At 43.1% G+C, this 27,997-nt stretch overlaps 1 protein-coding gene across 3 annotated transcripts in view; it reads right to left on the reverse strand.

Annotated features, from left to right (window-relative positions):
• Nucleotides 1-27,997, reverse strand: part of VGLL4 (vestigial like family member 4) — a 194,474-nt gene that overhangs the window by 165,159 nt on the left and 1,318 nt on the right. For 2 of the 3 annotated variants that reach the window (XM_004466360.4, XM_012528221.3), the window contains exon 2: nt 9,315-9,391. The exons of the other annotated variant lie outside the window; for it this stretch is intronic. In XM_004466360.4, the coding sequence (XP_004466417.1) occupies nt 9,315-9,378 (64 nt within the window). In that variant the 5' untranslated portion in view covers nt 9,379-9,391. The remainder of the gene's footprint in view (nt 1-9,314; nt 9,392-27,997) is intronic. 3 annotated transcript variants of the gene reach the window in all.

The raw sequence follows: 27,997 nt of genomic DNA on the forward strand, positions 1-27,997 counted from the left end.
CGGTTTAGGTCTGAATGTGCCTTGTCTTAGGGGGGACACTGACAAGCCAGGGCTGGTGTAGAAGGCAACAACATAAAGATGATGAGTTTGTAAGACATAGCCAATAAACAAAGATTAGCTTTCCTGGGGATATTTGGCCAAGATACTGATTAGGGCAGTTCTTCTCAAGATGCAGAGAGAACTTTAAGGGAGGGGACAGAGTAGGGAAGGTGTTGAGAATGTGTCATATGAAAACAAAAATAGTGCAGCCAAGGATTCTTGACTCTAATACCTGAAATGGAATTTCAAATGGCATTAAAGTAACTCATGGCCCTCATGCACAACTGAGCAGAGTCAGAGAGACAGATAAAGCAGATACAACCCCCAGATATTGGTTCCTTTGAGGGCTAAAGAGACCCACGGGAGTTATGGTCATGGCCGATGGGGTTAACTACCAGGGCAGATGGCCCCTCTTTGGAAATGGTGTTTATGTGTGATGAATCTGGACTCAGATGGGATCTCCCTTCATAAGACTTTCATGCCAATGTGCTGGAGGTGCAGTTAATGTTAGGGTTTAAGATATATTTAGGGGATTTGAATCTCTGGACTGACAATGTGATAGCCAGATCCTGAGCCTCAACAGACTCCAGCACCTACAATCTGATTTATTGGACTTACCACACTCAGCTAAGATGGAGTTGAAGAAGGACAACCACCACACCATGGAGCCTAGAGTGATTACAACTGAAAATGGGAGGATTGCATCCAGCATCCAGGTGGAATCTGACCCTCCTCTTGACATAGAGGTGCAATGGACACAACCAATCCAATGTCCACATAGAAGAGGTGGCATTGGAATGGGAAAAGTAGACATAGTGGACGAAGGGTATGGGGAAAGGCAGGAAGAGATGAGAGGTGGAGGCGTCTTTGGGACATGGAGCTGCCCTGGATGGTACTTCAGAGGCAATCACCGGACATTGTAAATCCTCACAGGGCCCACTGGATGGAATGGAGGAGAGTATGGGCTATGATGTGAACCAATGTATATGAGGTGCAGAGGTGCCCAAAGATGTACTTACAAAATCCAATGGATGTGTCATGATGATGGGAACGAGTTGTTGGGGGGGGGAGAGGAGGGGTGGGGGGATGGGGTTGAATGGGACCTCACATATATATTTTTAATGTAATATTATTACAAAGTCAATAAAAAATTAAAAAATTTAAAAAAAAAAATAAATAAAGTAACTCATGAGATTTTTATGTGGATTAAAGGAAAGCACAGCTTTCTAAAGATTGAGAAATATTTGTTTAAAGGAAATGTAATAACCATCTTGAAGCATCTGAAGAGCTTGCTGTGGAAGAAGCTATTGTCAAAATCCATTATGCTAATTAACAAGCATATTTTCACCCGTAATGATCCATTTTCTAGCATCTATTATGTTAATTTGATCTGATATAAAACTGTCAAAACGGCTGAGGCACTTTTAGTAGCTGTCTCTGGAGGGTAGCCTTTTGATAAAATGCCAGGTATCTACCCCGGGAGGCAATTCTGATTAAAGCATATGACCAAACCCAGAGAGTAGATTAAATTAGCATATAATACTATCCCACTTATTTAAAGTGAATTGTGCTTCTGGGAGACCATACTTCCAATACCACTGTTCACAAAAGGGAAGAAACTCAAAGGACAAAATGCATTATTCATAACTTCGACCTTTAGAAAGGGCATTGAATTCCATCCTTATTTTAAAAATAAAAAAGATTGGAACATTGTCTAGTCAGAGAACAGCGATGTCTTCCCAAGACATCCTAATTTCCCATGCTAAGGTACTTTACACTACCCCAACAAAGGATGACACTCAAATATTAATAGCTATTCTGATGATCACAACATATGATTAGGACATGAGGATAGGAAGGAGAGCACTGAAAGCATTTTTTTAAACTTAAATATTGAATTAGACATCCAAATTCTCAGAGCTTAATTTTCTCTCTGATACCTCCCAACCAACCTGCCAAAAGGTGCTTGTGACAAGAATCAAAAGGAAATGTTTTGCAAACCATTTAGAATTACCTAACAAAACATAGTCTTCCTTTGAATTTGTACATTATTAGTAGTAATGACTATTATAATGAGTTATTTTTGCTAGTGATAAGTATATTAATTCCTTTGAGATGAGCCTTTCACTCCAATGGCTATTTTATGACCAACTGATGTTGATTAAATACCTCCCACAAGCACAAAAAGCATGCTATATGCTTGGAATGTAAAGCAGAATGGAACAGTTTCTAGTTCTCAACAAGTTTAGGATGTAACATCACAGACTCAAAGAATCGTAGGTCACCCAGTCTAGCCATCCATCCAAAGCCAATCCCTTCTCAAAGCCTCCAAAATACGTTATTTTGTCACTATTTGAATACTTTGGCAAGGAGGGTTTTCGTTACTTTGTTAAGCATCCCATTTCATCTGAACCAAGCCCCTTTCCTTGAGTTTACTGGAAAAAGAAAGCGCACTATAAAGAGAAGCTCTATGGCAGTGTAGAAAAGGCAAAATTGTGACCAGGGAACTCAGACACAGATCCCAAATATGTGCTACCACCCATTCTAAATATTTAGCTGATTATAGCTACTTAATATTTTCGGAATGCTAAGACGAGTATGATTTATTTCACTGGTTGGGAAATCCTTTTCAAATGAAAACCTCTTTGCTGACTCATTCATGGAGGTGGTATATACAGGAGTGTTGTTTTGTTTTGTGCTTTAAGCTCTTTGGTGGGGGGAGGGACATACAGCAGAAAAATTTAGGGCTTAGGCTTGGGAGTCAGGCTGTTTGGACTTATTTAAATCTCAGCACCACTACTACCAGCTAAGCATCCTTGATAAATTATTTAAACTCTGTAAACCTCAGTTTCCTTATCTATAAAATAAACTACTTAAGAGGGCTACTGTGAGAATTAAATGAGATAATACAATCTAACTTAAACTGAGATCCACAGACAAATTCTCAGGAGTTGGGAGGAATTTTTGCTTTGTTTTTATTTAGATGAGAATCTTAAAAATTTGCGCATATTCTGAAACAGATGCCTACTATATAAAGCAAGTATTGGCATATGATTTTGGTGCCTACATTTGCATTTTGCTTCTAAGCAGGCAGGCTATAGAAAAGAGATGAACCTAATATGAAATCAAGGCATCTGCACTAAGAGAAAGCCAAATTATGTCACCACAATTTAGATAATGAAATATCTTACAATAGTTTGAAAAGATAAAAGGGGCACAAGGGATTGAGTCAAAGAATAGCTGGTAGGATAGGCTGACATGGAAGTGTGGATACGCCACATTAACGGAACCAGAGACGTGCAGTACGTTGTCATCTAGTGGTTAACTTTTATTGGCTATATTTAGTTTATAAATTTATATTTTGGTTATGAAATTTAAAAGTATTATAACTGTAAAGAGTTTGTGTCTAGTTTTATATTTATATATATTTAAGCAATATAATAATAAAGCTAATTATTTCTTGATTTTTATTAAACATCTCGTGGTTATGTAAAAAAATGTTCTTATTCTTAGGAACTACATACTGAAGTATTTAGGAGTAAAGGGGCATATCTCCCACTAACTCTCAACTTTTCAGGAAAAGAACAGGTATGTGTATATATATTTATATATACATATATTATACATACTACACATTTGTATGTGTATACACACACATACACACATACATACATAGAGAGAGAGGAAATGGGGCAAAATATAAACAATTGGTGAATGTGGTTAAAGAGTTACAGCAGAGAGCAGGTGTAGCTCAGTGGTTGAATGCCTGCTTCCCACAAACAAGGTCCCAGGTTTGATCCCAGTACCTCCTAAAAACAAGCAAGGAAAAACAGCAACAAAACACAACTCTCATTGGGGAGCGGGTGTAGCTCTGTGGTTGAGAGCCTGCTTCCCATGCACAAGGTCCTGGATTCAATTCCTGGTACCTCCTAAAAATTCTTAAAAAGAGTTACAGCATCCCATAACTAGGAGGATCTAGCTCCTACCACAACACAGATCTCGCCTGCAACACTGGACATACAGGGCTCCCCAAGGAGTGTATATTAGGTCAGTGATTCTCCTTTGGAGAGAGGGGCCTGCATGGTTAGGCTAATGTGTCACCTTGGCCAGGTTAATGATGCCCACTTGTTTGGGCAGGTAAGCACTGGGCTAACTGTAATACAAAGGCACTTCATGGACTTTAATCATCAGTGAGTTGACTGCATAGATGACTGGTTACATCAATTAACAACTAAGGAGATTGCCATCAGCAATGAGTGACCTCTCATCCAATCCACTGAAGGCCTTAAAAGAGAAGTGATTTCAGCATTCAGAGAGAGAATTCCCATCTCTACTTCAGACGGTCAGCATCTCCTTGGGGAATTCAATAAGGACCTTCACTGCAGACCCTGGTTGCAGCCTGTCCTACAGAATTTGGACTTGTGCATCTCCATGGTCACATGAGATAATTTCATAAAGTCTCATACTATTTACAGGTATCTCCTGACTAATACGGGGCTTAACATCAGAGTCACCTGCAGAGGCTTTTTATGAAGACTTACAAATACCCCTTCCTCTTCTATTTGAGAATTGCTACCACAGGAACCACTGTTATGAATGTTTTAGGCTATGAGGATAAAAATCATGGACAAATGATCAAAGCCATCAAATCAGGCTACAGATGAAACAACTTCCAGCCTGGCATACACAGCTCCAGAAAGCAAGACTTTCAGTACCCTTCCCTCTCCCCAAGGGCAACCACTCTGATCAATACTAAGATGACAAGGAGACTGGACGAGGATGACATCATTACATCGTTTCCTTTGGAGAGCACTAAAGGACTTGGCACTCAGATGATCAGCAAACAATAACTACTCCAACAGGGGCAGTCCCCTCTGTAGTAAGCCTGTATTGTTCCTGATTTTCAGAGGAGGCACTTACAGAAATGGTCGCAAAACACCCCTTTGGTTAAAACTCTTCCCTATGGTTGGTTCTGAAAACAAGCCCCTTTGCTCTACTCCTGACAGTTGAACCTGCCTTGGAAACCCTAAAGGACAAGACATCATACCGCAGTGTGCCCGAGCATACCGGCTCATTTTATTTTCATGGTCCATGTGTTAGTCAAATCTTTCAGTACATAAAACTGGAGAAGTCAGAAGTTTATTTAAAGAAGGCGACATAAACCAAATCCTTTTACTCAAACTGCCACTCCCAACTCCTTAGTGGACCCTAAAATCAAAGGAATGAGTCACGATCCAACTTTTATTTAAGTAAAGAAGAATACAAGGAATAGAACAGGTAAATCAAACAACACTGTACAAAGTAAAGGTCAGTATTGTTCTATGATACATTTCTATCAGTTCTATCAGGAGATGTGTCCTAGGGTCACAAAAGAACATGCTTTTTCCTGTGTCCCATGGTCAAAAACATCTGGAAGCCACCGTATTTATTAGATGCTGAGAGAAAAGACATGAGAATAAGAGGAAAGGAGAAGAAACAAGAAATCAGAAGCAGACAAAGCTGAGCTAGTCAAGTAAAGGGCTTGTGACGGCGCTGCAATCCGTGCTGAAGGCAGACAATATTACTCTAACTGCTTTACTTAACGGATTGGAGGCCAACTAAACATCACAGATCTTTGAGAAAAGGAATCAATCCGAGAAAAGAGTTTGTGAGTGCAAAGATCATTACAGTTATTCTGATCTTTTTCTTTTTTAAAGGCAAAATAGACCATAACCGATGTACATGAAAATATTCCACACACCAGGGGCATGTGCCCCACAGTAATAAAAGCATATTCCTTATGCTCCAAGGAATATTTTATTTGGGAGGATTGTGGTAACTAACAGATAAGCCAACTTTCAATAATCTTCACCAGCACAAGGAGTTAGTTCATTTCTAGGACTAGGTCCCAAAGCAACCCCTATAGAAGCTGTCTTCTTCTCCTACTCTTCTCTTTACGTCGCTCCCTCCAACCTCATCCGGCTTTCCTGACTGTATACGCATATTCATTTGACAGCATCCAAAGTACTAGCCCCATCACCAAAATCCGCAAAAAACACAATTACACCTTTCTGAAAGTTATTTTAATCAAAGTTAGGAAATCAGCAGACACAAATCTAACAGTCAAAACTACAAGAACAAAATCACCACACACAAAAAAAATTTGGTAAACGTCACAAATAAAATGAAGTACCATATTAAAGACGTACCAAGGTTTTGTTTTAAACATCAGTATAAAGTGCCTTGTCCTCCCATCCTGATCAATTTTATTATTAAAAAATAGAGTTGGAGAAAGGATGGGGACTTGCCAGCACTGGCATAAATGACTGAAAGAAGAGATTCCTCAAACGTAAGGCAGAATGGAAATGTTAGACTGTATTTTCACTAAGTACCATCCAGGATTACCCCAGACATTGATTGAATCAACTTCTCCTGAGAGTGGAATAATTACTTTAAGTAAATTTATTCCTTCTAGGCCATCCAGATAAGTCACTATTGTATTATTACAAAACTACCATTTTACTATTTACTTCAGCTCTACAATGTACTGTGGAGATATTTCTTTAATTCTTTGCTAATAGGCATAATGAAGCCTTAAGTCTATCAGGTATTATATACTCCAGTTATAATAGGTACTGTTCTTTTTGAAATGCTAAAACAATAGCATCTTCAAAACTGCATAAGTTTTGGGTTCTCTGAAAGCAAAAGAAAAGTAAAGGGAATCATTTAGGTTACCTAGATGAAGTGGGAAACTGATCTCAAGCCGTAGAATATTTTTGTGTCTGTAATAAGACACCCAATCAGATTACATACACAAAACTTTTTTTAAGCGTTGAGGAAAACGTTGCCTTCCCTAAAGTGTAAGAGCAATTTATAACAAAAACTAAAAGAGAATTATCTAGGACAGAGAAAGCGGAATCAGGCTGAACCAGACTGTCTCGGTCTAAGAGCTCTATTGAAACACTAATCTTAATGTTTAATCTTGTCTATAAATTGCATGACTTTTCACATGCCTACATCACCAACTGATAGAAAACATGAGGCCTGGTTTTTGAACTCTGAACACGTTTTAGGTGGTGCTGACAATACCCCAGTAAGAAAAGTCTCCCAGAAATGCTGCCGTGCTAATACCAATTACAGACATCTTCAGACGTTTTCCCCTTCTTTAAATGTGAAAAATGATCCCAAGAGGGGAAACCATTACAGAGGCACTCCAGGATTATGCCACACCCATAACCAACTGCAATAATCAGAGTAAAAAGAGGATGGCTCCCCATTAAAATCCATTCTGCGACCTTTCCGACCGTACAGACAGGTTTGTCCCAGCTCTGCAGAACACCAGCCGGCTCTGTTAACACAAGAAAAGACTAAGAATTCCTCTCCCTCCAGACAGCACCACGCAGTTTCTCTGAAAGCAGCTCTCTCCCACTCCAGAGCCAGAGCTCATGCCTACACTATGGAGTGGACCCAAGCACCTCTCCTCTACGTGGTCAGCCTCCAGACTGCGGACCCCAAGGAGCTCGCAAGCCCCTCGGAGGCAGGACTGCACCTTGCTCAAGTCTACACAAGTGTCCCTGGGTTGGAAATGTTGCAGGCCTGCACCCTGGAGGGAGTGTCCCAGAAGTCCCGCTCCAGGACAGAAGCTGAGAAGGCGGCAGAAAAAGAGAAGAAACTCTTTCACCCTCCCGGCTTGGGACACCAAAGGGCCATTATTTCTATTTTCCATTTGTATCAACAGTACTTTGTTTCACTGATCCTAACTACACTCTGGCATGATTTAAACAGAGACGTTCAAAAGATTGTCTGGCATGATTGTTCTGTAAACCCATAACTTCTCTGATTAAAAAAGTGTTTAAAAAGAAACACTGTCTTATATAAAAATCTTCTATATTCAAGATCAATGTTTAATTCCATGTATACATAGCTATTCAAGGCAGTAATTACTTATTGCAAATTTATAGCAAATTTATAGGCGTAAAGCAGTTTTTTTGTTTAGATGAAGCCCTCTGTGTGAGCTGCCTCTTTCCAGCTCAGTGTCCTTGGAAATGACCCTTAACTTCTCTGAGCTTCAGTATCCTTAGGAAGGAATAATTATACCTCACAATTGGGTAGTTATCGCCTCCCAACAACCAAAAGCTAAACAAGCATAAATTACATAAGAGGATTTAAAAAAAAACCAACTACTTGCCTAATGACAATCTCCTGAGTGGTAGTATAGAGGAGGATGAAGGTGGATGATACACTCATGTGATGATAGAGAAGACAGGATAAGTCCTATCAGAGGGTCAATAACATGCCCCAAGAGAATGGACAAGGCAGTCCCAACCAAGGGGTGAAAGCTAAGGTGAGCCCAATAATTGCAATAGCCCACTGACTTCCCACAAATACATTCTAAGTACGTCTTGTTAGTTCTTTTACTAATGAGGAAACCAAGGCTTAAAAAGTAAAAGTTTAACAGCTAGTAAAAAGGCAGACCTTGCGTCTTAAGGATATGTGCTTTCCAGTTGGCCAGTTCAAGGAGAATTAAACTGGAAAGCAGCTTATCTGCAAGGAATTACAATGCATAAAATTTCAACCTTAAATTTTTTTGTCATTAATATTTTAGTGCTTCAGAAAAGGTTGCTCACCTTGTTCCCACATAAAACAGCAAGTCTTGCAAATATTGTTTAGCCAGCAATTTTATCTTTAAACAAGAACATTTAAAAAATAAATACACCTTAGGGTAAGCAGGAAAGTCACTTCAACACATTATAGAATAACCTTCCAAACTTGATGTCCTCTCTCTTTTCTCACCCCCTCCCTCACCAGGAGAACGAACCCCGCCCCCCCTCACTCCAGCCTCCAGTTTTTCCTCTATCTCAGCTATGCAAACAGAATTTCCAGGACTGCTTTCCATTTTTACATATACTGAATACTTCCAATTACACGAATGACCTTGGATGATTTTTTTCCCATCTCTAGTTCTGTGCTAGTCAGTCTATCAACCAACACACATTTATCTAAACTTTTAGAAACACATAAGGAATATCTCTCCTCCAGCTTCAAATGACAGTATAAAACTGCAACGGAAATGACTATTTAACCATTGAAGCTCAAGCATCCAAAGATAGCATTGAAAATACTTCAATTTTCTGGCACTTAAAAAATAACAGGACACCAAGCTGTTAGTTCTCAGGAAAATGGCCAGAATTTACAGCATAAACCCGCAAAACCATGTGGAGAGGAACAGGATTTTATTTCAGAGCAGGAGATGAGGAGGGCAGGTAAGAAGCACTTAAAACAGATTCCTGACTTACGTTTTTCATCATCAGCGTGTACCAGAGATGCTGCCCTTGACAAAACATCCAATGGAGTCTCCATTCCTGGTTACAGCCTAAAAAGAAGAAATTTTTTAAAGAGAACTTAAACATATTTTGAAAGTCTCTTCTAGGATTCCAATTCCTAGCAGAATTACTCCCCTACCAAATATATACCATTCTTCCCATCCTGTGAAGAAACACAAGGAAGGGTTCAGGAAAAGATAAAATGGGTTAAATTCCATTCTGTTTGCTAAACTAAATGCTGCCAATTCTAGGAAGCAACTCATGGCAGAACTAAAAGATGGGATACTGTGAATACCCATGCCCCATTATGGGTGCTTATAAACGTTTATGTGCATGTATAGTATGCCTGTATAGGCAGACCTAATACAAGAGTTTTCAGGACTAAGACTGCTCTATGAACATAGCATGGCTATTGGACTGAGGTTTTTGTTGTTATTGTTGAACGGAAATGACTACAGTTGACCCATTCTCTTCTTTCTCCTCCTTAGCTGAGAAGTTATCTCATGGACAACAGAGATGAACTCTGGGTGACTATACAAGGGTAGTTTAATCTATACAAAGCACCTGTGAAAAGACATGTGTGAATTGTACTTGTGGTTAAATGGTATCTTAAGTACAACAGAAACCTTTATTTAAAATGTCACATTTGTAGTGTACTTTTACAATAATCACCACAGTGGTGGTTTGAAGCTGTATGTACCCCCAGAAAAACATGTTCTTAACTCGAATCCATTCCTGCAGGTGTGAGCCCATTGTAAGTAGCACCTGTTGATGATGTTACTTCAGGTAAGGTGTGGCTCACCTCCTTCAGAATGGGTCCTAGTGCTGTGACTGGAGTCCTTTACAAATGGAATGAATACAGAGAGGAGAGAAAAACCTCAGGAAGCAAGAAGCTAAAATGGAACCTGGGAGGGAAGGAAGAGACCAGGAGATGCCACTATGCACCTGCCATGAGACAAGCTAAGGACAAAGATCGCCAGCAGCCAGCCCCAGGACACCAGTCTTCAGGGAAATGGCATTGCCTTAAGTTGGACTTCCTTTTGGCATCAAACCATAAGCAAATAAATTCCCATTGTTTAAACCAACCCATTTCATGGTATTTGCTTAATCAGCCTAGGAAACTAAAATAGATTTTGGTACCAGAAGAGGGGGGTGCTAAGATTGCAAACACCAAAAACGTGGAAATGGTCTTGGCACTGGGTAATGGGTAAAGGCTGGAAGAAGTGAAGTAACTAATAGAAAAGGCCTAGATTGCTTTAAAGAGACAGTTTGTAGAAATATGGATGCTAAAGATACTTCCAAAAAGGCCCTAGAAGAAAATGATGAATATGTTATTGGAAACTGGAAGAAAGGCAATACTCATTTTAAAATGGCAGAGAATTTGGCAAAATTGAGTTCTGATGTCAAATGGAAGGTGGAACTTGGAAGTGATGAACTTGGATTTTTAGCTGAGGAGATTGTTAAGTATAGAAAATGTATCCTGGTTTCTCCTTGCAGCTTTTAGTGAAATGAGAGAGAAAAAAGCATAAGCTGAGAACTGAACGCTTGGGCACAGAAACACCAGAAATTGATGTTTTAGAAATTTCTGAGCTGCCAGAAAGTGAGTCCCCAAAGAACAGTGCTCCATGTGAGGGTTTAACTGGACATGGATCCAGCCAGCAATTTCTATGCAAGTCAGGACTGGAAGCGCAATTATCCAGGAAGGATCTGTCGAAAGTCCTACTCTCTGATGGTTTGGACCCCTGTGTACTACATGCAAACCCCACAAGGGATTTTGTGAAATCTCTGTGAATGGAACCACTGTCAGCCTGGACTAAAGGGGACAGAAAAGGCACCGAGTGAAGGAAAAGTCATGTCAAGGGCAGAACCGTGGAAACTGAAGTCTGGACTGAAGACATCGTCTCAGGCCAAGAGAGCAGATCCATTGCGTGTGGGAATGGTGAGTCTGCCCCAGAGTTTGGAGAGGGCAGCCTCTGCCCCAAGGTTCAAGAAGAGCGCTGTCGCTCCAGACTTCAGCGGGCAGAGCCTGTGCCCGACTTTTGCAGAGTGCTTAGTCATCATCCTGATACTTGGGGAGGGTGTTTTCACCCCAGAGTTCTAGGAAAGCACTGCTGGGCAAGCACTCGGAAGGCACACAGCTGCCACTTCATCAGGCCCAAAGGGCATTCATAAATGACACTCAGACCTTGGAATTTAATGGTGTATGCCCCACAGGGTTTGAAAATTGTTTGGGACCCCTATTTGCCTTCCGATTTCTCCCTATGGAAATGTTATCCCATGCCTGAACCTCCATTGTTTATCCAAAGCAGGTAACTTGCTTTGTAGGTTTCACAGGTCCACAGACTGAGGGGAACTGTGTCCCAGGATAGAATACATCTATAACCAATTTTAATGAGACTTTGTACTCAGTATTGTTATTGAAATAATTTAAGGTTTCTGGGATATTTTGATGGAATGAATGTATTTTGCATGTAGAAAGAGCATGGTTCTGCGGTCCAGAGAGTGAAGTGTGGTAGTTTAAAGCTGTATGTACCCCCCCAAAATCATGTTCTTAAATCAATTCCATCCTGTAGGTATGAACCAAGTTAAGTAGGAGCTGTTGATGAGGTTGCTTCAGGTAAGGTGAGGCACACCACAATCAGGATGGGTCTTAATCCTATTACTAGAGTCATTTATAAGAGAGTGAAATTCAGAGAGAGAAAGCCACAGGAAGCAAGAGGCTGAAACGGAACCTGGGAGGGAAGGAAGACACCAGGAGATGCCACCATGCACCTGGCCATGTGGCAAGCTAAGAACCAAAGTCACCAGCAGCCAGCCCTGGAACACCAATCAGCGGGGAGAAGGCATCACCTTGATGCCTTGATTTGGACTTTATTTTAGCCTCAAAACCATAAGCAACTATATTCCTATTGTTTAACCCATTTCATGGCATTTGCTTAAAGAGCCTAAGAAAGTAAAACCACCACCTATACAACTTATCTAGTGCCGTGTTATTAAATAAGTCTGGATTTTCATTTGCAAGCCTGTTTTTCTAAACTACAGCACATCTATAAAAAGCAAAAACTGCAAAATATTTAAAGATGATGGAAAGCCCTTAAAAAACTAGGCCCAGTTTATCTTTTCTGAACTATTTAAACATATACACAATTAGTTCAACAACTGAGAAAAACACCTTCACTGCTTTAGAGATACCCAGCATTTATTTGGCATTCTTTAACATTTACTGTATGTATGAGCTACAACATCTGGCAGATCAGCTCAAAGCATCAGTGCTTGATCTTGCAGTATGATTTCATTCAAGGAACACTAACTATCTACTAAGTACTAAGGGGGAGAAAATGAACAAAGTATAGTCACTGCCATCAATGACCTTTCAGTTTGGTAGGGTAGACAAGCCTACATGAAATCTAGGTTAAGGCAGTGTTTTCCTCAAGGGTTTTCCATTGCATGTTCATATTTTATAAGGGAAAAAAAAAATGCCTTTGGTAAATAAACTTGGGGAAAAACTAGATTAAACAAAGTTAAGCAGCTTTTATTTTTTTCTCCTGAGCCTTTAATATGCTGCTGTGCCTCATCAGGGAGTGAGTGCAACAGTGGGAGTGGCTCTATATATGCAGAACCTCTCAAACTTCATCTGCCACTCTTAATTGGAAACACCTCTTAGGAACACTTGGGGAAATACCGGATTAAGGCAAAACATGCTAAGTGTCAGCAAGTTCATTCCTAGGTATATACCCAAAAGAATTGAAAGCAAGGACTCCAACAAATAACTTGTATACCAATGTTCAAAGGAGCGCTCTTCACAACAGCCAAAAGAAGGAAGCTCTCCCAAGGGTCAGTCAACCAATGAACAGATAAACAAAACATGGTACGTACACATAATGGAATATTACTCAGCCATAAACGAGAACAAAGTGCTGATACATGCTACAACACAAACAGACCTTGAAGACATGATGTTGAGTGAAATAAGGCAGACACAAAAGGACAATATAGTATGACTCTACTAACATGAAATATCTTGAATAGACACATTTATAGAGACAGAAAGTGGATAAGAGGTTAGTAAGGGCAGGGAGGAATGGGGAGTTATTGCTAATGGGTACAGAGTTCTGTTTGGGGTGATGGAAATGCTTGAATAACGTGTGGTGGTGATGGTAACATGACATAATGAACGCAACCAATGCCACTGAATGACACACTTAAAAATGATTAAAAGGGCAAGTGTTGTTATATATACATAAATTTTTAAAATGTGCTATGTATCAAAATAGTGCTACCAACAAAGTTCTATGGAAATACAAATGAATTCTGAAAGACTTTGTGCAGAAAGCATTTGAGCTGGGCCTTTGAAGACTGCCTGGAAAGAAGGACAGAATATAAGTAGCATCTACTGAAGAACAGGCTGCCCAAATTGGCAAAAGACAAGAAAAAAATGGGGATCAGAAGTAGGATCAGGGAAGCAGACGTGGCTCAAATGATAGGGCTTCCGCCTGCCATATAGGAGGATCCGGGTTTGATTCCTGGGGCCTCCTGGTGAAAAAGAAAAAGAGAACGCATGCTCGGGCGGTGAGCCAAGTGCCCACGCAAGTGAGGCACGCGGCAAGATGACGACACAACAAAAGAGAGATGACAGGAAGAGTCAAGGTAAAGCACAGGAGAAACCAGGAACTGAGGTGGTGCAGGGGACAGGGAACCTCTCTCCTTCAGAGGTCCCCAGAATCGAATCCCAGTAAATCCTAGAGGAGAAAAAACAAGAAGACAAAAAGAAATAGATACAGAAGATCACAAAGCAAATGGCCATAGACAGCAAAAACAGCAGGGCAGTGGGAAGGGGAAGGGAGGAGGAGAAATAAATAAATAAACGAACAAATAAACAACATTAAAGAAAAAAAAGGAGTAAGATCAAGGATGGAAATTTAGATTGGGGCCACATGACAGCAGGACTGGAGGCTCTGAAGTAATTTACACTTGCTTCTGTGTGATGTTAATGAGTCACTGAATTCTCTGGACAAAGAAAGAACCTGCTCATAGATGTGTTCTAGGAATATCATTCTGACGATACTGCTGAGCATGGAGTGGAGCTTGGGAAGACAGGGTGGACACCTGGAAAGATACTGCAAGAGGGCAAGGGAACGTACTGAGGGACACAGCACTAGAGCACTGGGGATAAAAGAAAACTGCAGAGAACTGACTGAGCTTGGAAGGTCTCCAGATGTGGGCAGAGAGTCAAAAAACCAAATGAGGTCATAAATGAGGTCTTCTCAGAGAGAAGAGAATGCAGGATGAGTAAAAACAGAGGTCTAAGAGAAAACATAATGACATTCACATTTTTAATCTTCTTTATAAAGAGAGGAGATCATCTCCTGAGTGTAAGGATTTATGGACTTGTTCAAGAGAGTAGAAAAAAAAGAAAGGATTGGACAGACTGACAGGTCAAGTTTTGCGGAGTAAAACCCAAGAAATCAGCTATCCTCTCTTCACTCAAGGCAGTTTCCTACTCAGGCAAGATTAACGTTGAAAGTACTTTGGTTTTGCTTAAGTAAATGCTGACAAAAATTCCATTCCATAATACAGCGTTTAGATTCATAATTCCTTAAATTTCCCCATAAAGTTGAAAGACCATGCTTTCAAAATTCTAAACCCAGGGAAGCAGACTTGGCCGAATGGATAGGGCGTCCGCCTACCACACGGGAGGTCTGTGGTTCAAACCCCGGGCCTCCTTGACCCGTGTGGAGCTGGCCCATGTGCAGTGCTGATGCGCGCAAGGAGTGCCGTGCCACGCAGGGGTGTCCCCCGCGTAGGGGAGCCCCACACGTAAGGAGCGTGCCCCGTAAGGAGAGCCACCCAGTGCGAAAGAAAGTGCAGCCTGCCCAAGAATGGTGCCGCACACATGGAGAGCTGACACAGCAAGATGATGCAACAAAAAGAAACACAGATTCCCAGTGCCGCTGATGAGGATACAAGCAGTCACAGAAGAACACACAGCGAATGGACACGGAGAACAGACAACTGGGGAGGGGACAGAAATAAATAAAAATAAATCTTAAAAAAAAAAAATTCTAAACCCGAATGGATATATACTAACACATGCCTTGAGTTGTACAAACAGCATAGAAGCAAAGTGCTGAAATAGCAAAGTATAAAAGCATGAAATGGCAGAGGATAGACCAACCCAGAGTTTTAGCATAGTAGATTAGATATTTAGGTTTATCCAAATAGTATGAAATCTAAACACCCAAGAAACTTAGGTTCAAAGTGGGTAGATAAGATATAAGGCATTTAAGGTTCATTTCAAGGCACCATCTGCTACAACCTAATGAATGAAACCAATAAATTTTTATTACACAATTATTGAGTTCAGCAAAGTACTTGAGAGAGGCTGAAAAGAAACAGACAATATGATCTGTTTTCAAGGAGTTACAAGCTCTTTCACGAAACTAAAATATATGGAATGGGATAATAATAAACGAAATTTTGCATATATGGGAAAATACAACTAATGTAACTTATAGACTATTTTTAAAAATACTTTCTTCCCCTCCCCCTCCTCCTCCCCCATCTTGCTGTTTTTGCTCTGTCCATTCGCTGTGTGATCTGTATCTATTTCTCTTTTTGTCTTCTCTTCTCGTCTTTCTCCTCTAGGATTCACCGTGATCTGATCCTGGGGACCTCTGATGTGGAGAGAGGATCCCTTTCAGTTGCACCACCTCAGTTCCTGGTCTCTACTGTGCTTCACCCTGACCCTCCCCTTCATCTCTCCTCTCTTTGGTTGAGTCATCATCTTGCTGCGTGATTCACTTTCGTGGGCACTCAGCTCACCACACGAGCACCCACGTGGGCACTCGGTGTGCTCGCTGCACGGGCACTCGGCTCACCATGAGGGCACTGGCTCACCGCGCAGACACTCATGCGGGCACTCAGCTCACCATGTGGGTACTTGGCTCACTGTGCAGGCGCTCACCTGGGCACTGGCTCGCTGCACGGGCACTCGGCTCACCACACGAGCACTCACATGGGCACTCGGTGTGCTCGCTGCACGGGCACTCGGCTCACCATGAGGGCACTGGCTCACCGCGCAGACACTCATGCGGGCACTCAGCTCACCATGTGGGTACTTGGCTCACTGTGCAGGCGCTCACCTGGGCACTGGCTCGCTGCACGGGCACTCGGCTCACCATGAGGGCACTGGCTCACCGCGCAGACACTCATGCGGGCACTCAGCTCACCATGTGGGTACTTGGCTCACTGTGCAGGCGCTCACCTGGGCACTGGCTCGCTGCACGGGCACTCGGCTCACCATGAGGGCACTGGCTCATCGCGCAGACACTCATGCGGGCACTCAGCTCACCATGTGGGTACTTGGCTCACTGTGCAGGCGCTCATGTGGGCACTCAGCTCACCATGAGGGCACTGGCTCACCGCGCAGACACTCATGCGGGCACTCAGCTCACCGCACGGGCACTGGCTCACCGCGCAGACACTCATGCGGGCACTCAGCTCACCATGTGGGTACTTGGCTCACTGTGCAGGCGCTCATGCGGGCACTCAGCTCACCATGTGGGTACTTGGCTCACTGTGCAGGCGCTCATGCGGGCACTCAGCTCACCATGAGGGCACTGGCTCACCGCGCAGGCGCTCATGCGGGCACTCAGCTCACCGCACGGGCACTGGCTCACCGCGCAGACACTCATGCGGGCACTCAGCTCACCATGTGGGTACTTGGCTCACTGTGCAGGCGCTCATGCGGGCACTCAGCTCACCATGAGGGCACTGGCTCACCGCGCAGACACTCATGCGGGCACTCAGCTCACCATGTGGGTACTTGGCTTACTGTGCAGGCATGCTTTCTCTTCTTCTTTTTTCTTTTTTTCACCAGGAGGCCCCAGGGATTGAACCCAGGTCCTCCCATATGGTAAGTGGAGGCCTTATCACTTGAACCACATCCGCTACCCTTACAGACTATTGTTAACAGTAATATTGTAATATCTTTGTAGCAAAGGCAAAGAAGGTGCTATATCAGTGCCAAAGGTCAAAAAAAAAGAATATGGGATTTAGTTTCATGAGATGTCAAATCACCAATTTTGGTGTTTGTTTTTTTTTTTCATTTTCTTCATTAACAAGGAGACTTTGGTCATGTTATTTAACCAATCCGTGCTCAGTTAGTCACCTTTCGGAATACTAGAGAAACAATTGAGCTTGTTTTTAGGATTAAATAAGATAAATGTGCCTAGACAGGGTTGTTTAAAGTAATGCTTCCATAATTGGTTAAGCTGACTTTTGTCTGTTATTTTTTGAAGCTGAAATAAACTTTATAAGAAATTGAAGGGAAGAAGATGTGGCTCAATCAGCTGGGCATCCACCTACCACATGAGAGGTCCCAGGTTCAGTTCCCGGTGCCTCCTAACAAAGACGAGCAGGGCAGGGAGCTGGTACAATGGGCCAGTGTGGAGACACAGCAAGATGACCTAACAAGAAGATGCAAGAAGACACGAGGAGGAAATACGATGAGACACAACAAGCAGGGAGCAGATGTGGCTTAAGAGATTTGGTGTCTCCCTCCCACACAGGAGGTCCCAGGTTCAGGTCCTATGCCTCCTAAAAAGAAGACAAGCAGAGAGAGCACACAATGAACAGATACAGAGAGCAGACAGCGAGCACAAACCACGAGGGGGGAGGGAGAAATAAATAAAAATTTTAAAAAGGACAACAAAAGACAAAATATAATTTAAAACTAAAATGTGTAGTATGTGATAAAAGAAGAGAGATCAGTGTTGACTAAAGTAGTTACCAGTGAACACCTTTATTTGGTTTGGTTGTGTGTATGCATGTGTATGTGTGATTCAAAAAGCCACCTCCAAGGGTTCCTTGCTTATTCCTTCCCCAAGGCACCACTCTCCTCTGTGACCTGGCTTAGTTACCTGGATCACACTACATATTTCCACGGGTGTGAGGTCACAGTCTTATCCCCTAATTGGGGACTGGTTCATGTCCCCCATAAAAGGCACGTCCAGGTGCCCAGCCCTGGTCCTATAGGTGTGAGCCCTTTGTAAACAGGACCTTTGAAGATGTTTTCAGTTAAGGTGTGCCCAGAATGGATGAGGGTGGGCCTCAGTCCAGTATGGCCAAAGTCATCACAAGCAAAGCAAACTGGACAGGGAAAGACATACCAAGGGAGCAGCCAGAAGTTGGACATCGACAGAACCTGGAAGAGAGATGAGTTGCCGCCACGTGCACTGCCATGTAACGGAAAAGCCAAGGAACCCCACAGCCAGAAGATACTGACCCTGGGAGGAAGCAAGCCTTCCAGCCTCTGAAACCCTGAGCCAACAAATTCCTCTTGTTAAGCCAACCCATTGAGTGGTACTTGTTTTAAGTTGGGAAACTAAAACACACAGTACAGTCATGTTGGATCAACAGCCTGAGGAAATGCACAGAGACAAGAACATATACCTGTGACAGGGAGGCTGAGACCAGCCGGGTCAGAACTGAGAAACCGTGGTAGGAGGCAGCAGAAGCTAAATTTGGGTGAGCATGATGTGGGTGGATTTAAGAGCTGAGGGCTAGCCTGACTGGTTCACAACCCAGTAGGCAACAGGCAGTCATTGTCAGTCCCTGAGCAAGAGGTGACACAGAGTGTTTTCATTTCCTAGGCTGCTCAAGCAAATACCATGCAATGGGCTGGCTTAACCAATGGCAATTTATGAGCTTACGGTTTTGAGGCTGAAAGGAAGTCCAAATCAAGGCATCATCAAGGTGATGCTTTCTTCCAAAGACTGTGGCATTGTGTGGCTGGCTACTGGCAATGCTGGACTCCTCTGTCATATGGCAAGGCACGTGGCAGGGTCTCACAGGCTCTCCCTTCTCTTCTGGGTTCCGTGGATGCTCAGCTTCCGGCCGCTCCCTCTGTGGCTTTCTCTCTCTGTCTATTCATTCTCTCAGAAAGGACTTCAGGAAAAGGACTAAGACCCATCCTGACTGAGGTGGGAAACACCGTACCTGAAGTAACCTCATCAAATGGTCCTCCTTTCAATGGGTTCACACCCTCAGGAATGGTTGAAGAACATGTTTTTCTGGAAAACATACAGTTGCAAACCCCCACATGGTATAGGGGTCATTTTAGTTTAAAGGTTTTGTGCAGGGTGGTTTGACTTCAGGGGGTGAAGTGAGAGCTTCCTGGAGGCAGATCAGTTAGGTGGCTTCCGCAGAAACCAGGTGTGAGATAAGACAACAGCAGGTAGTCCAATAACCCAGGTGGGAGATGAGGCTCGGGAACTCGGCATCATCTAGCCACAAAAGAACAAAGCAAATAACTGTGGAAGATGACGGCAATAAAATGTTTTAAGGTCTTCTAAATTTTACATCTTGCACAATATCCACAGCCCAACAGGGTCATTAACACACATTAATGATGTGGGGGGACTATGATTACAGTAGTTGATCTAGGATCAAAACAGCATTAGGTAAATCAGCAAAATGGTTATTCGAGAGGGTGCTTTTGGGAGGCCTACGTGTCTGAGTTAGAATCCGGTTCAGCCACTGCATGACCCTGGGAAGTGATTTTACCCGTGTGCCTGTTTTGACTCATCTGTAAAACGGAGATATTAGTGTCACCTCCCTCACAGGGAATTAGGAAAAGTGAATGAGCTTTCTAGGTATTAAAGCAACTATAAGAAATAAACTACACACAATGGTAAATGCATTGAAAAAAGACAGGGCACTGACCGCTTTAGGTGCAACAGTCTGGGAAGATTTCCCAGAAGAGATGAAGGGAAGCTGTGACCTAAAGGACAAGAATTAGCCATGTGCATAGCAGAAGGGGTAGTGGGCAGGCAACAAAGAGCATGTGCAAGAAACTTGAGACAATCAAACGCTGGGCTTGTTAACACCGAAGGCCAGCATGACTGAAGAGTCGTAAGCAAGGCACGAGGTGAGGTTGGGGAGCCTTGTAGGACATGATAAAACCGAGATTTTATTCTAAGGGCAACAGAGAGCCATTAAATGGTTTTAAGCAGGGGAGTGACGGGAGCTGGTTTCGTTTTGTTTTGTTTTAAAGATTTATTTTTTATTTATTTCTCTCCCCTTCCTCCCCCCCCACCCCCCACCGTTGTCTGCTCTCTGTGTTCATTCGCTGTGTGTTCTTCTGTGACTGCTTCTATTCTTATCAGCGGCTCCAGAAATCTGTTTCTTTTTGTTGCATCATCTTGTTGTGTCAGCTCTCCATGTGTGCAGCGCCACTCCTGGGCAGGCTGCGCTTTCTTTTGCACTGGGCAGCTCTCTTTACAGGGCGCACTCCTTGCACGTGGAGCTCCCCCACGCAGGGGACACCCCTGCATGGCACGGCACTCCTTGAGCATGGGGCTCACCTACGCGGGAGACACCACTGCATGGCAGGGCACTCCTTGCGCGCATCAGCACTGCGCATGGGCCAGCTCCACACGGGTCAAGGAGGCCCGGGGTTTGAACCACAGACCTCCCATGTGGTAGGCGGACGCCCTAACCACTGGGCCAAGTCCGCTTCCCATGGTTTATTTTTATGAATCATAAACTACTCACTACCTTTTGCAAAAGACAACCATGCTGAAGTCAGAAAACAAATCAACCTACCTCCCAACAACGTCTTTCAATTCCTGTGGTGAGCTGTACATTATAACACAGTTGCTCTGAATTGATTAATTTGGGTTTTAAATTTGGATCTGTGTGGAGTCAGGTGCAACACAATAAGCCAAGGCCATAATGCATGAGAAAAGATAGTGCCTTACAGGTGAGGGGAGGGGAAGCACCATGGGCTGGGGGGCGCGGCTTAACCAGCGGGGGGGGGGGGGGGGGGGGGGGGGGGAGGGGGGGGAGGGGAGCATACAGGCGGAGCCAGAGGGACCCACCGGCTTGTGTCTTTATTGGGTTGTGTCTTTATTCTGGTCCAGGGGTGGAAGTTAGTAGATTTCCTGTGGGAGTCAAGGATTAGCTAGAGCAAATGCGCACAAAAAGGGAAAGGGGTTGGTGCTCTGAGGGCAGTGGGGGGTCAGCTTATCACTTGGGACCAGCTGTGGGTCTGGGGTGAGATGTGTGGATGGTGACTACAGATGTGGGTTTGGACTCTGCGGGAGTTTGGGCCCCAGGGATGGAGGCTGCTTATTATCTGGGCCAAAAGTCAGCGTTGAGGCAAGAGGCTTAGTCAAAGTGAAATGGATGTCGAAGCAGCACACCAAAAAATTTTGGAACTTTTAACAACAGAGATAACCAAAAATATAACTACTTTAAATGCTGTTACCTGAAACGTAGTATCATCAATGTGAGAGGAATGTGGTTCTAGAAAAAGACAAAGTGCACTGGAAGGGTATTCTACTGTACTGCAAACCCATTTCTGAAATCTACACATTCACCTTTTTTCATGGTTGTTGTCCAACGTGAGATAACTCACCAGGAATAGGACATACATTTTGTTATGGGTATTTTTCCAGCAATGGATATGCATTTTCTCTGCCAGCCCACATTCTTTCCCTCAGACTCCATTATCCCCCCCAAAAATGTTCTCCCAACATGCTTCAGGTTGGGAATTAGGGAATAACAGGTATCAATTCAAAAGCTACTACTAAAACTTAGGAGCATTAAGTGCTGATGACAAGCTCAGCTATAAATGTGAAAGCTATTATTATGCCCTTCCACAAAGAACTGTCCCTTTTTGATCAGCAAGAAAACGAGCACACTGGTCTTGGTAAGAGAATTATGGGGTGTATTGGATTGATTTACTACTTCAGTAAATCAATTCCAAGGGAATGGAATCCCAAGTGTCCCAAGGAGATTTCCAAGCTGAAAGCTTCAGCACCATGCTTGCCTCATTGGCAGGACCCTTCCAGTAACAAGGGATAAAGAGAGTGTGGTTTAGGAAAGGGCAGGAGATAATGGAGCAACTTTCCCAGTGGAGGCATGTGTGTGGGGGCGGGGGGCTGTGAAAACCAGTGAGTGGGGGGAGCACATGCAAACCTCCTGATGATCTTGCCATACTGTTTACTTGGCTAAAAACCAGAAACAGGAAGACATCACAATTCCTGGGACACCTGAAAGCATCCCCAACTTCCAGGTACACACTATGAAGAAGGCCCGAATTCCTGCTGGCCATGTTCTATCACCAGTCCACACTCTCCCCAGCTAAGAAAGTACAACTGCCCACGTGAACTGTCATACCAAAACAAAGGGTGTCCCTTATGGCCACCAAGAATGTAAAGGCATTCACTGGGTATCTCCTATTTAATTAAACAGTACATACAGACATTAGAAGAATAGAAAAGTCCCTGACCTTAAGCAAATTACACTTAATTATCACACTGAGGTGACTTGGCTAGCTGTTGGGCTCGGTGATAAAGGGAGCTGAAATGAAAAATTGAACCAAATCATCACTAGATTCTGATGCCCACACATAGCAAGAGCTTAACTTCCTCCCTACTCCTCCTTCCCCACAGGTATGTCCACCTTATGTGGCACTAACTTCCTACAATACACATCCTTCCAGTTAACATCCAGTTCTCAGTCCATCCCTGTTCTTCTCGCTAAAAAGAGCTTTCATTTGCATAATTCTTTTCTCCTCTTCTCACATTTTGCCATCTGTTAAATCAACAGAGCTGGAAAATTTAGCATCAGAAAATCTAAGGCTGAGGCTTACTTTAATACTTGGATTCATTTAATCAACAATTAATCACTGAGCACCTGTTATGTTCTAGGGTTTGGCTCTCAATGCTTAACACTAACTGTATGGGTCTGTCACTTCACCTAAAGCGGGGGTTCTTAACCTGTTTTGTTCCACAGACCCCTGTGCCAGTCAGGTGAGACCACAGACCCCTGACTAAGTCCACACCATACTGTGTATTATTTAATAACTATATCACATCCGCACCAGCACGTCCCAACAAGACTAATGTTTTTTTTAAATTTTCAATTCAAGCTCATAGACTCCCTGAAATATTTCCACAGACCTTAGGGGTCTGTGGACCCCTGGTTAAGAACCCCTGGCCTAAAGAGAAGAGTAACAGAGTCTTCTATTTCATGTGGTCACAAGCTTTTCATGTGGAGGAAATGATATAACACACCTGAAAGCACCTTGTAAAAACTTAACTGCAAAATACATGCTAGCATTCTCATACCACTACCTTGCAGTGGTATAGCTTATACTTTTTCAAAACATCTTCACTGATGTGGGGAAATGTGGAGGTGTGGGGAGTGGGGCATATGGGAATCCCTTATATTTTTTATGTAACATTTTATGTAATCTGAGTATCTTTTAAAAATAAAAATATATTTTTAAAAACACACATTCACAAAAATTACCTCATTGGATTCTCATTCAACCAAATGGTGAGTTACATCAAATGGCCAAATATGATTTTTCTTCTTTCTTGTCAGATATAAAATCAAGGCATCTAGAAAATAAGTGACTTCCTAAAGAAAGCTAAGACTAGAATCCAAGTTTCCTCAACTGCTAATTTTCATAAAGACTTTTTGTCGCCAAGCAGGTATTTGGCTTAAGTTCTCGAAGAAAACAAAAAACTTGCATCAGCAACTAAGGCAAGACGTCCAAGTCCTGTGCTCTTTTCCCGACACCTTGATGTATATACCAGGCAAGAACTTGAAACTTTCTAGAGCGAGCAGGAATAAGAACATGCTCAGGAACACGAGAGGCTTCTTTCAGGTGCTTGTGGACCTCAAGCATAAGCCCCAGAAGTAGAGCCAGTTACTTAGGCAGGCCTCCTGCTACCCAGAAAACTAGAGAGGTCGGTAAATTGGAACGGAGAGACAGGCTGCGGGTGGCTTGGGCTGAGTAAGCTGACAGCAGTCTGGATGGAAACCCCTGAAGGAGTGCTCAGTTTCACCACTTTAGATTTTCTGATGCTAAAGTGGCCCAAGACCTGACTCTATGGCTCTCCTCAGTCCTCTCAGAGTACAGGGGTGCAGTATTTAGCAATGCTGATGACCCTGGCAACAGGAGTTGGCAGACAGTGCCTTGATGCAATAACTCAAAATCACCAGTTACGATAATAGCGTTTGGTAGCAGTGTAAACTGTAAATGCATCAACTGTGCAAAATTTAATCATGGGCCAGTTGAAGGTCATCTACGTAGGTTTTTTGTTGTTGTTGTTTTGTTTTAAAGATTTTATTTATTTCTCTCCCCTTCCTCCCCCCTCCCCAGTTGTCTGCTCTCTGTGTCCTTTTGCTGTGTGTTCTTCTGTGTCCACTTCTATCCTTATCAGCGGCCCCAGGAATCTGTGTTTCTTTTTGTTGCGTCATCTTGTTGTGTCAGCTCTCTGTGTGGGCGGCGCCATTCCTGGGCAGGCTGCACTTTCTTTCGTGCTGGGCGGCTCTCCTTATGGGGCGCACTCCTTGAGTGTGGGGCTCCCCTACGCGGGGGGCACCCCTGCATGGTACGGCACTGCTTGCACGCATCAGCTCCACACGGGTCAAGGAGGCCCAGGGTTTGAACCACGGACCTCCCATGTGGTAGACGGACGCCCTAACCACTGGGCCAAGTCCACTTCCCTACATAGGTTTAAAGCTGCAAGACCACATGTACAATGTTACTGAGTATTACATGACATCTATATGAGGCTGCTTGTTTCTGGAGTAATACTTTCACTTGTTGGCTCATCCATCTTCCTCAAGTGCTACCTGTAAAGTAACTGTACGGTTACTCTGTTATTTAGCTTAAGTTACCTAAGAAAAGAAAAAAAAAACTTAAAAATCAAAAAACTTTCATCAGCAGCAAAAGAGGTCGATGGAGAAAATATGCCTAAGGAGGAAAATAAAAATTCAGATCTGGGCTTTTTGAGCAGACACCAATTCCTACCATTTTTTCACACTGGTAGCCCAAATAAAAATGAGCTATCCTCTTCTTTCTCATATGTAAGTTAATATGAATCTACCTATTCATTCTCATAGACCTCTGCCTCCTACAGTGCTGCATATGAAATGAGGTGAAACTCCCTGACATTCTCATTTTACTCTGGATATGCTGCTTCTTGTCATTTCTTTTTTTATTAGGATACTTAGAATTTCCTACTCACAAGTACTGGGGTCCCTTTAGGTAACAATTACCTCCAAAGAACAAGAGACGTGATCTTGCATCATAGTCCCAGTTGGCAAACTTCCCTCAATATCCCACATCTAACTCCTAATTGTTCCCAAATCTCAGTTCTCAGCCCAGCAAAGGATGCATTCTTCTAACTCAAGACACACTGTATGAATAGGGCGGCTCAAGTCTTTGGCATCCGTAAATACATGGTTATCAGACCGAAGAATAGGTTTTTACAAGGTTCCCCTCCTTTGTATCCCAGGTAGATAGATTTTTTCTGGTTTCCGCATCTCCTGCACACTGTCCTTCCTTCCCTACCTTGGCAGGTAGTGCCATCAAGACTTAATAGTTCAGTTTCAAAGTTTTGCTATTAAAAATATATATATGGACAGATCTCAAATAGCTATAAACTTATTAGCAGCATTCTCTTGACTCTGCTGTATTAAGTAAGCTCCCACATATAAACATCATTAACTTTAGAAAGGCTCCCTTTCAAAACTTGTTAACAGAAAACACTTTCTTTTTCACTGGTTTCTCACAACTTATTTAATACAGGAAGGAAAGAGACAAGCTGATAAATCAAAATCATCACACACTGTCATAATTTTAGACACCTTAAAATTTTCCCATTCATTGGGCTTTTTGTCTCATGAACTTACCACTTTTACTATTTTATTAAGTCACAAAGTTACAAAACAACCCTCATGATTGGTATTATTTTTTGAGACCAAGCTAAAAGTTGCAAAGTGTAAGGATCCAAGAGAAAGAACAGGAAGAGACCCAACCTGAAATCTTCCTGTGGATTTGTTTTGGCAACCCCCAGAAGTTGGTAACAAAGCTGACTCCACAAAGAGTTAAAAGTAATTGCCCATTACAGAAATCTTCCTTATCACACAGAACATGTGAAAGTGAAAGTTCTGGCTTCATAATTATCCTGTCAGTAAAAAGTGTTAAATTCCTAAGGTAAAGTGATAGTTCTAAAACAGGTGGGGGAAGTGGCGACAACTGTGTTTGTGTAGCTCTTTCAAATCATCAAAGACTTTTATAAAAGAGAAAATACTTTCAAAGGGCGTTATTCTCTGTAATGTCATTGGTACAGACAGTGTCACCCTCCTAAAGAGGAAACGAAAAAAACGCAAAGGTTAAGTATAAGTTAACTTTTTCTGGTCACAACCTGCGAAGGTGACAGAGGCGGAACTTGAACTCAAGTCTCCAGAAATAAAAAAACAGCACTGTTTTTAACCACAACATTCACAGTTTTGGAATGCAGTCCATGGTTATTTATAGCAGAATTATCTTCTTAATTGTTTTTATTTTGGTCAACATAAAAATTAGTTTGCTTTCCCTTCCAATTGGAAAGCAAAGGCAGTCTGCCCAGAAGTGTGTGGAGGGGAAAAAAAAACAGTGGCAGGGAAATCACCCTGGGATTAAAATTTTGCCAAAGTTAAACAACAAATTGAGGGGTTTACATCATTTCCACAGTGGCAAGTGACTTTTCAGTCAGATGTAACAGGAAACGCACAGGAGAGAATGAAGAAAGAAAAACATTTGCGTATAGGGCAACGAACTTGTGAGGAAAGTATTTCTAAACCCCTTATTTACAATTAGAGCCCTGAGATTTAGAGATCTTAAATAACTTGTCCCAAGATCACACCCCAAGCAAAGTTCCCTCCACTCACTCCCCTGGCCTCCTGCGCACTCTTCAGGAGCTGCGAGTGAGAAACAATGAACTTCACACACAGACTGGATAGAGGAGTCAGACTTGGTGCACTAAAAGTGTGCAAAACTAATCTTCCAGTCCTAAGAGGAACATTAACATTTACTGTTTTTGCCTTTGAACGTTCAGAGGAAACAAATATGAGCCTTCTTTTTAGTCAAGATAGGCCTTGGGTTTAGAAACGATATTAAAACTCTACCGACTGAGAGGTAATACCTTTCAAATAGAGGGCGGCAAGCAGCTACCGACAAAAACTAGAAGCGCCTTCTCCCCGCCCCCCGCCCGGCAAGGCCGCTGGTTCTTATTAGCCGCAGAAAGGGAAATATAACTAGCAAACATACAGCACCAATGATCAAAGTGAAACCGATTTTTAAAAACTCATCCAGCTTAAATAGACGCTCTCCTGCCAGGGAAATACATAAAGACTTAATGGCCCCAGCGAGTACTGTCATCTTACCCTAAGACATTTACAAGCTTCAGCGTGATGACTCAAAAGAGACTTTAAGCAAAACAAAAAAGGAAAAGACTTCTGCTCCTCGGCGAGGCCCGGTCACGGTGCAGGGCGCAGCTTTGTTTTGGGGAGGGGGCAGGAAGCAGAGGAAGAGGGAAGAGCCCCCTTCCCCACAGCCCCGCGGCGCAGCCCTCTCTGGCCACCCGCCAGGACCGCTGCAGGCCGCGCACCTCCGACTCCCGGGACGCTCGCCACTGGGGACCCTCCAGGGGCCAGACCGCTCCCTCCCGGCGCCCAGGGGCCTCCTTTCGCACCTGGAGCCTCGGCGAGTGCCCCGCGAGGAAAAGCCGCCTCCTCCCTCCCAGAGGCCGCCCCTCGGTCCGGCTCCGCGTCACCCCCACCCCTGGACGTCCCCGCAGGCCGGGCCC

This window comes from Dasypus novemcinctus, chromosome 26 (genome assembly GCF_030445035.2).
Source record: "Dasypus novemcinctus isolate mDasNov1 chromosome 26, mDasNov1.1.hap2, whole genome shotgun sequence".
Classification (NCBI taxonomy): domain Eukaryota; kingdom Metazoa; phylum Chordata; class Mammalia; order Cingulata; family Dasypodidae; genus Dasypus; species Dasypus novemcinctus.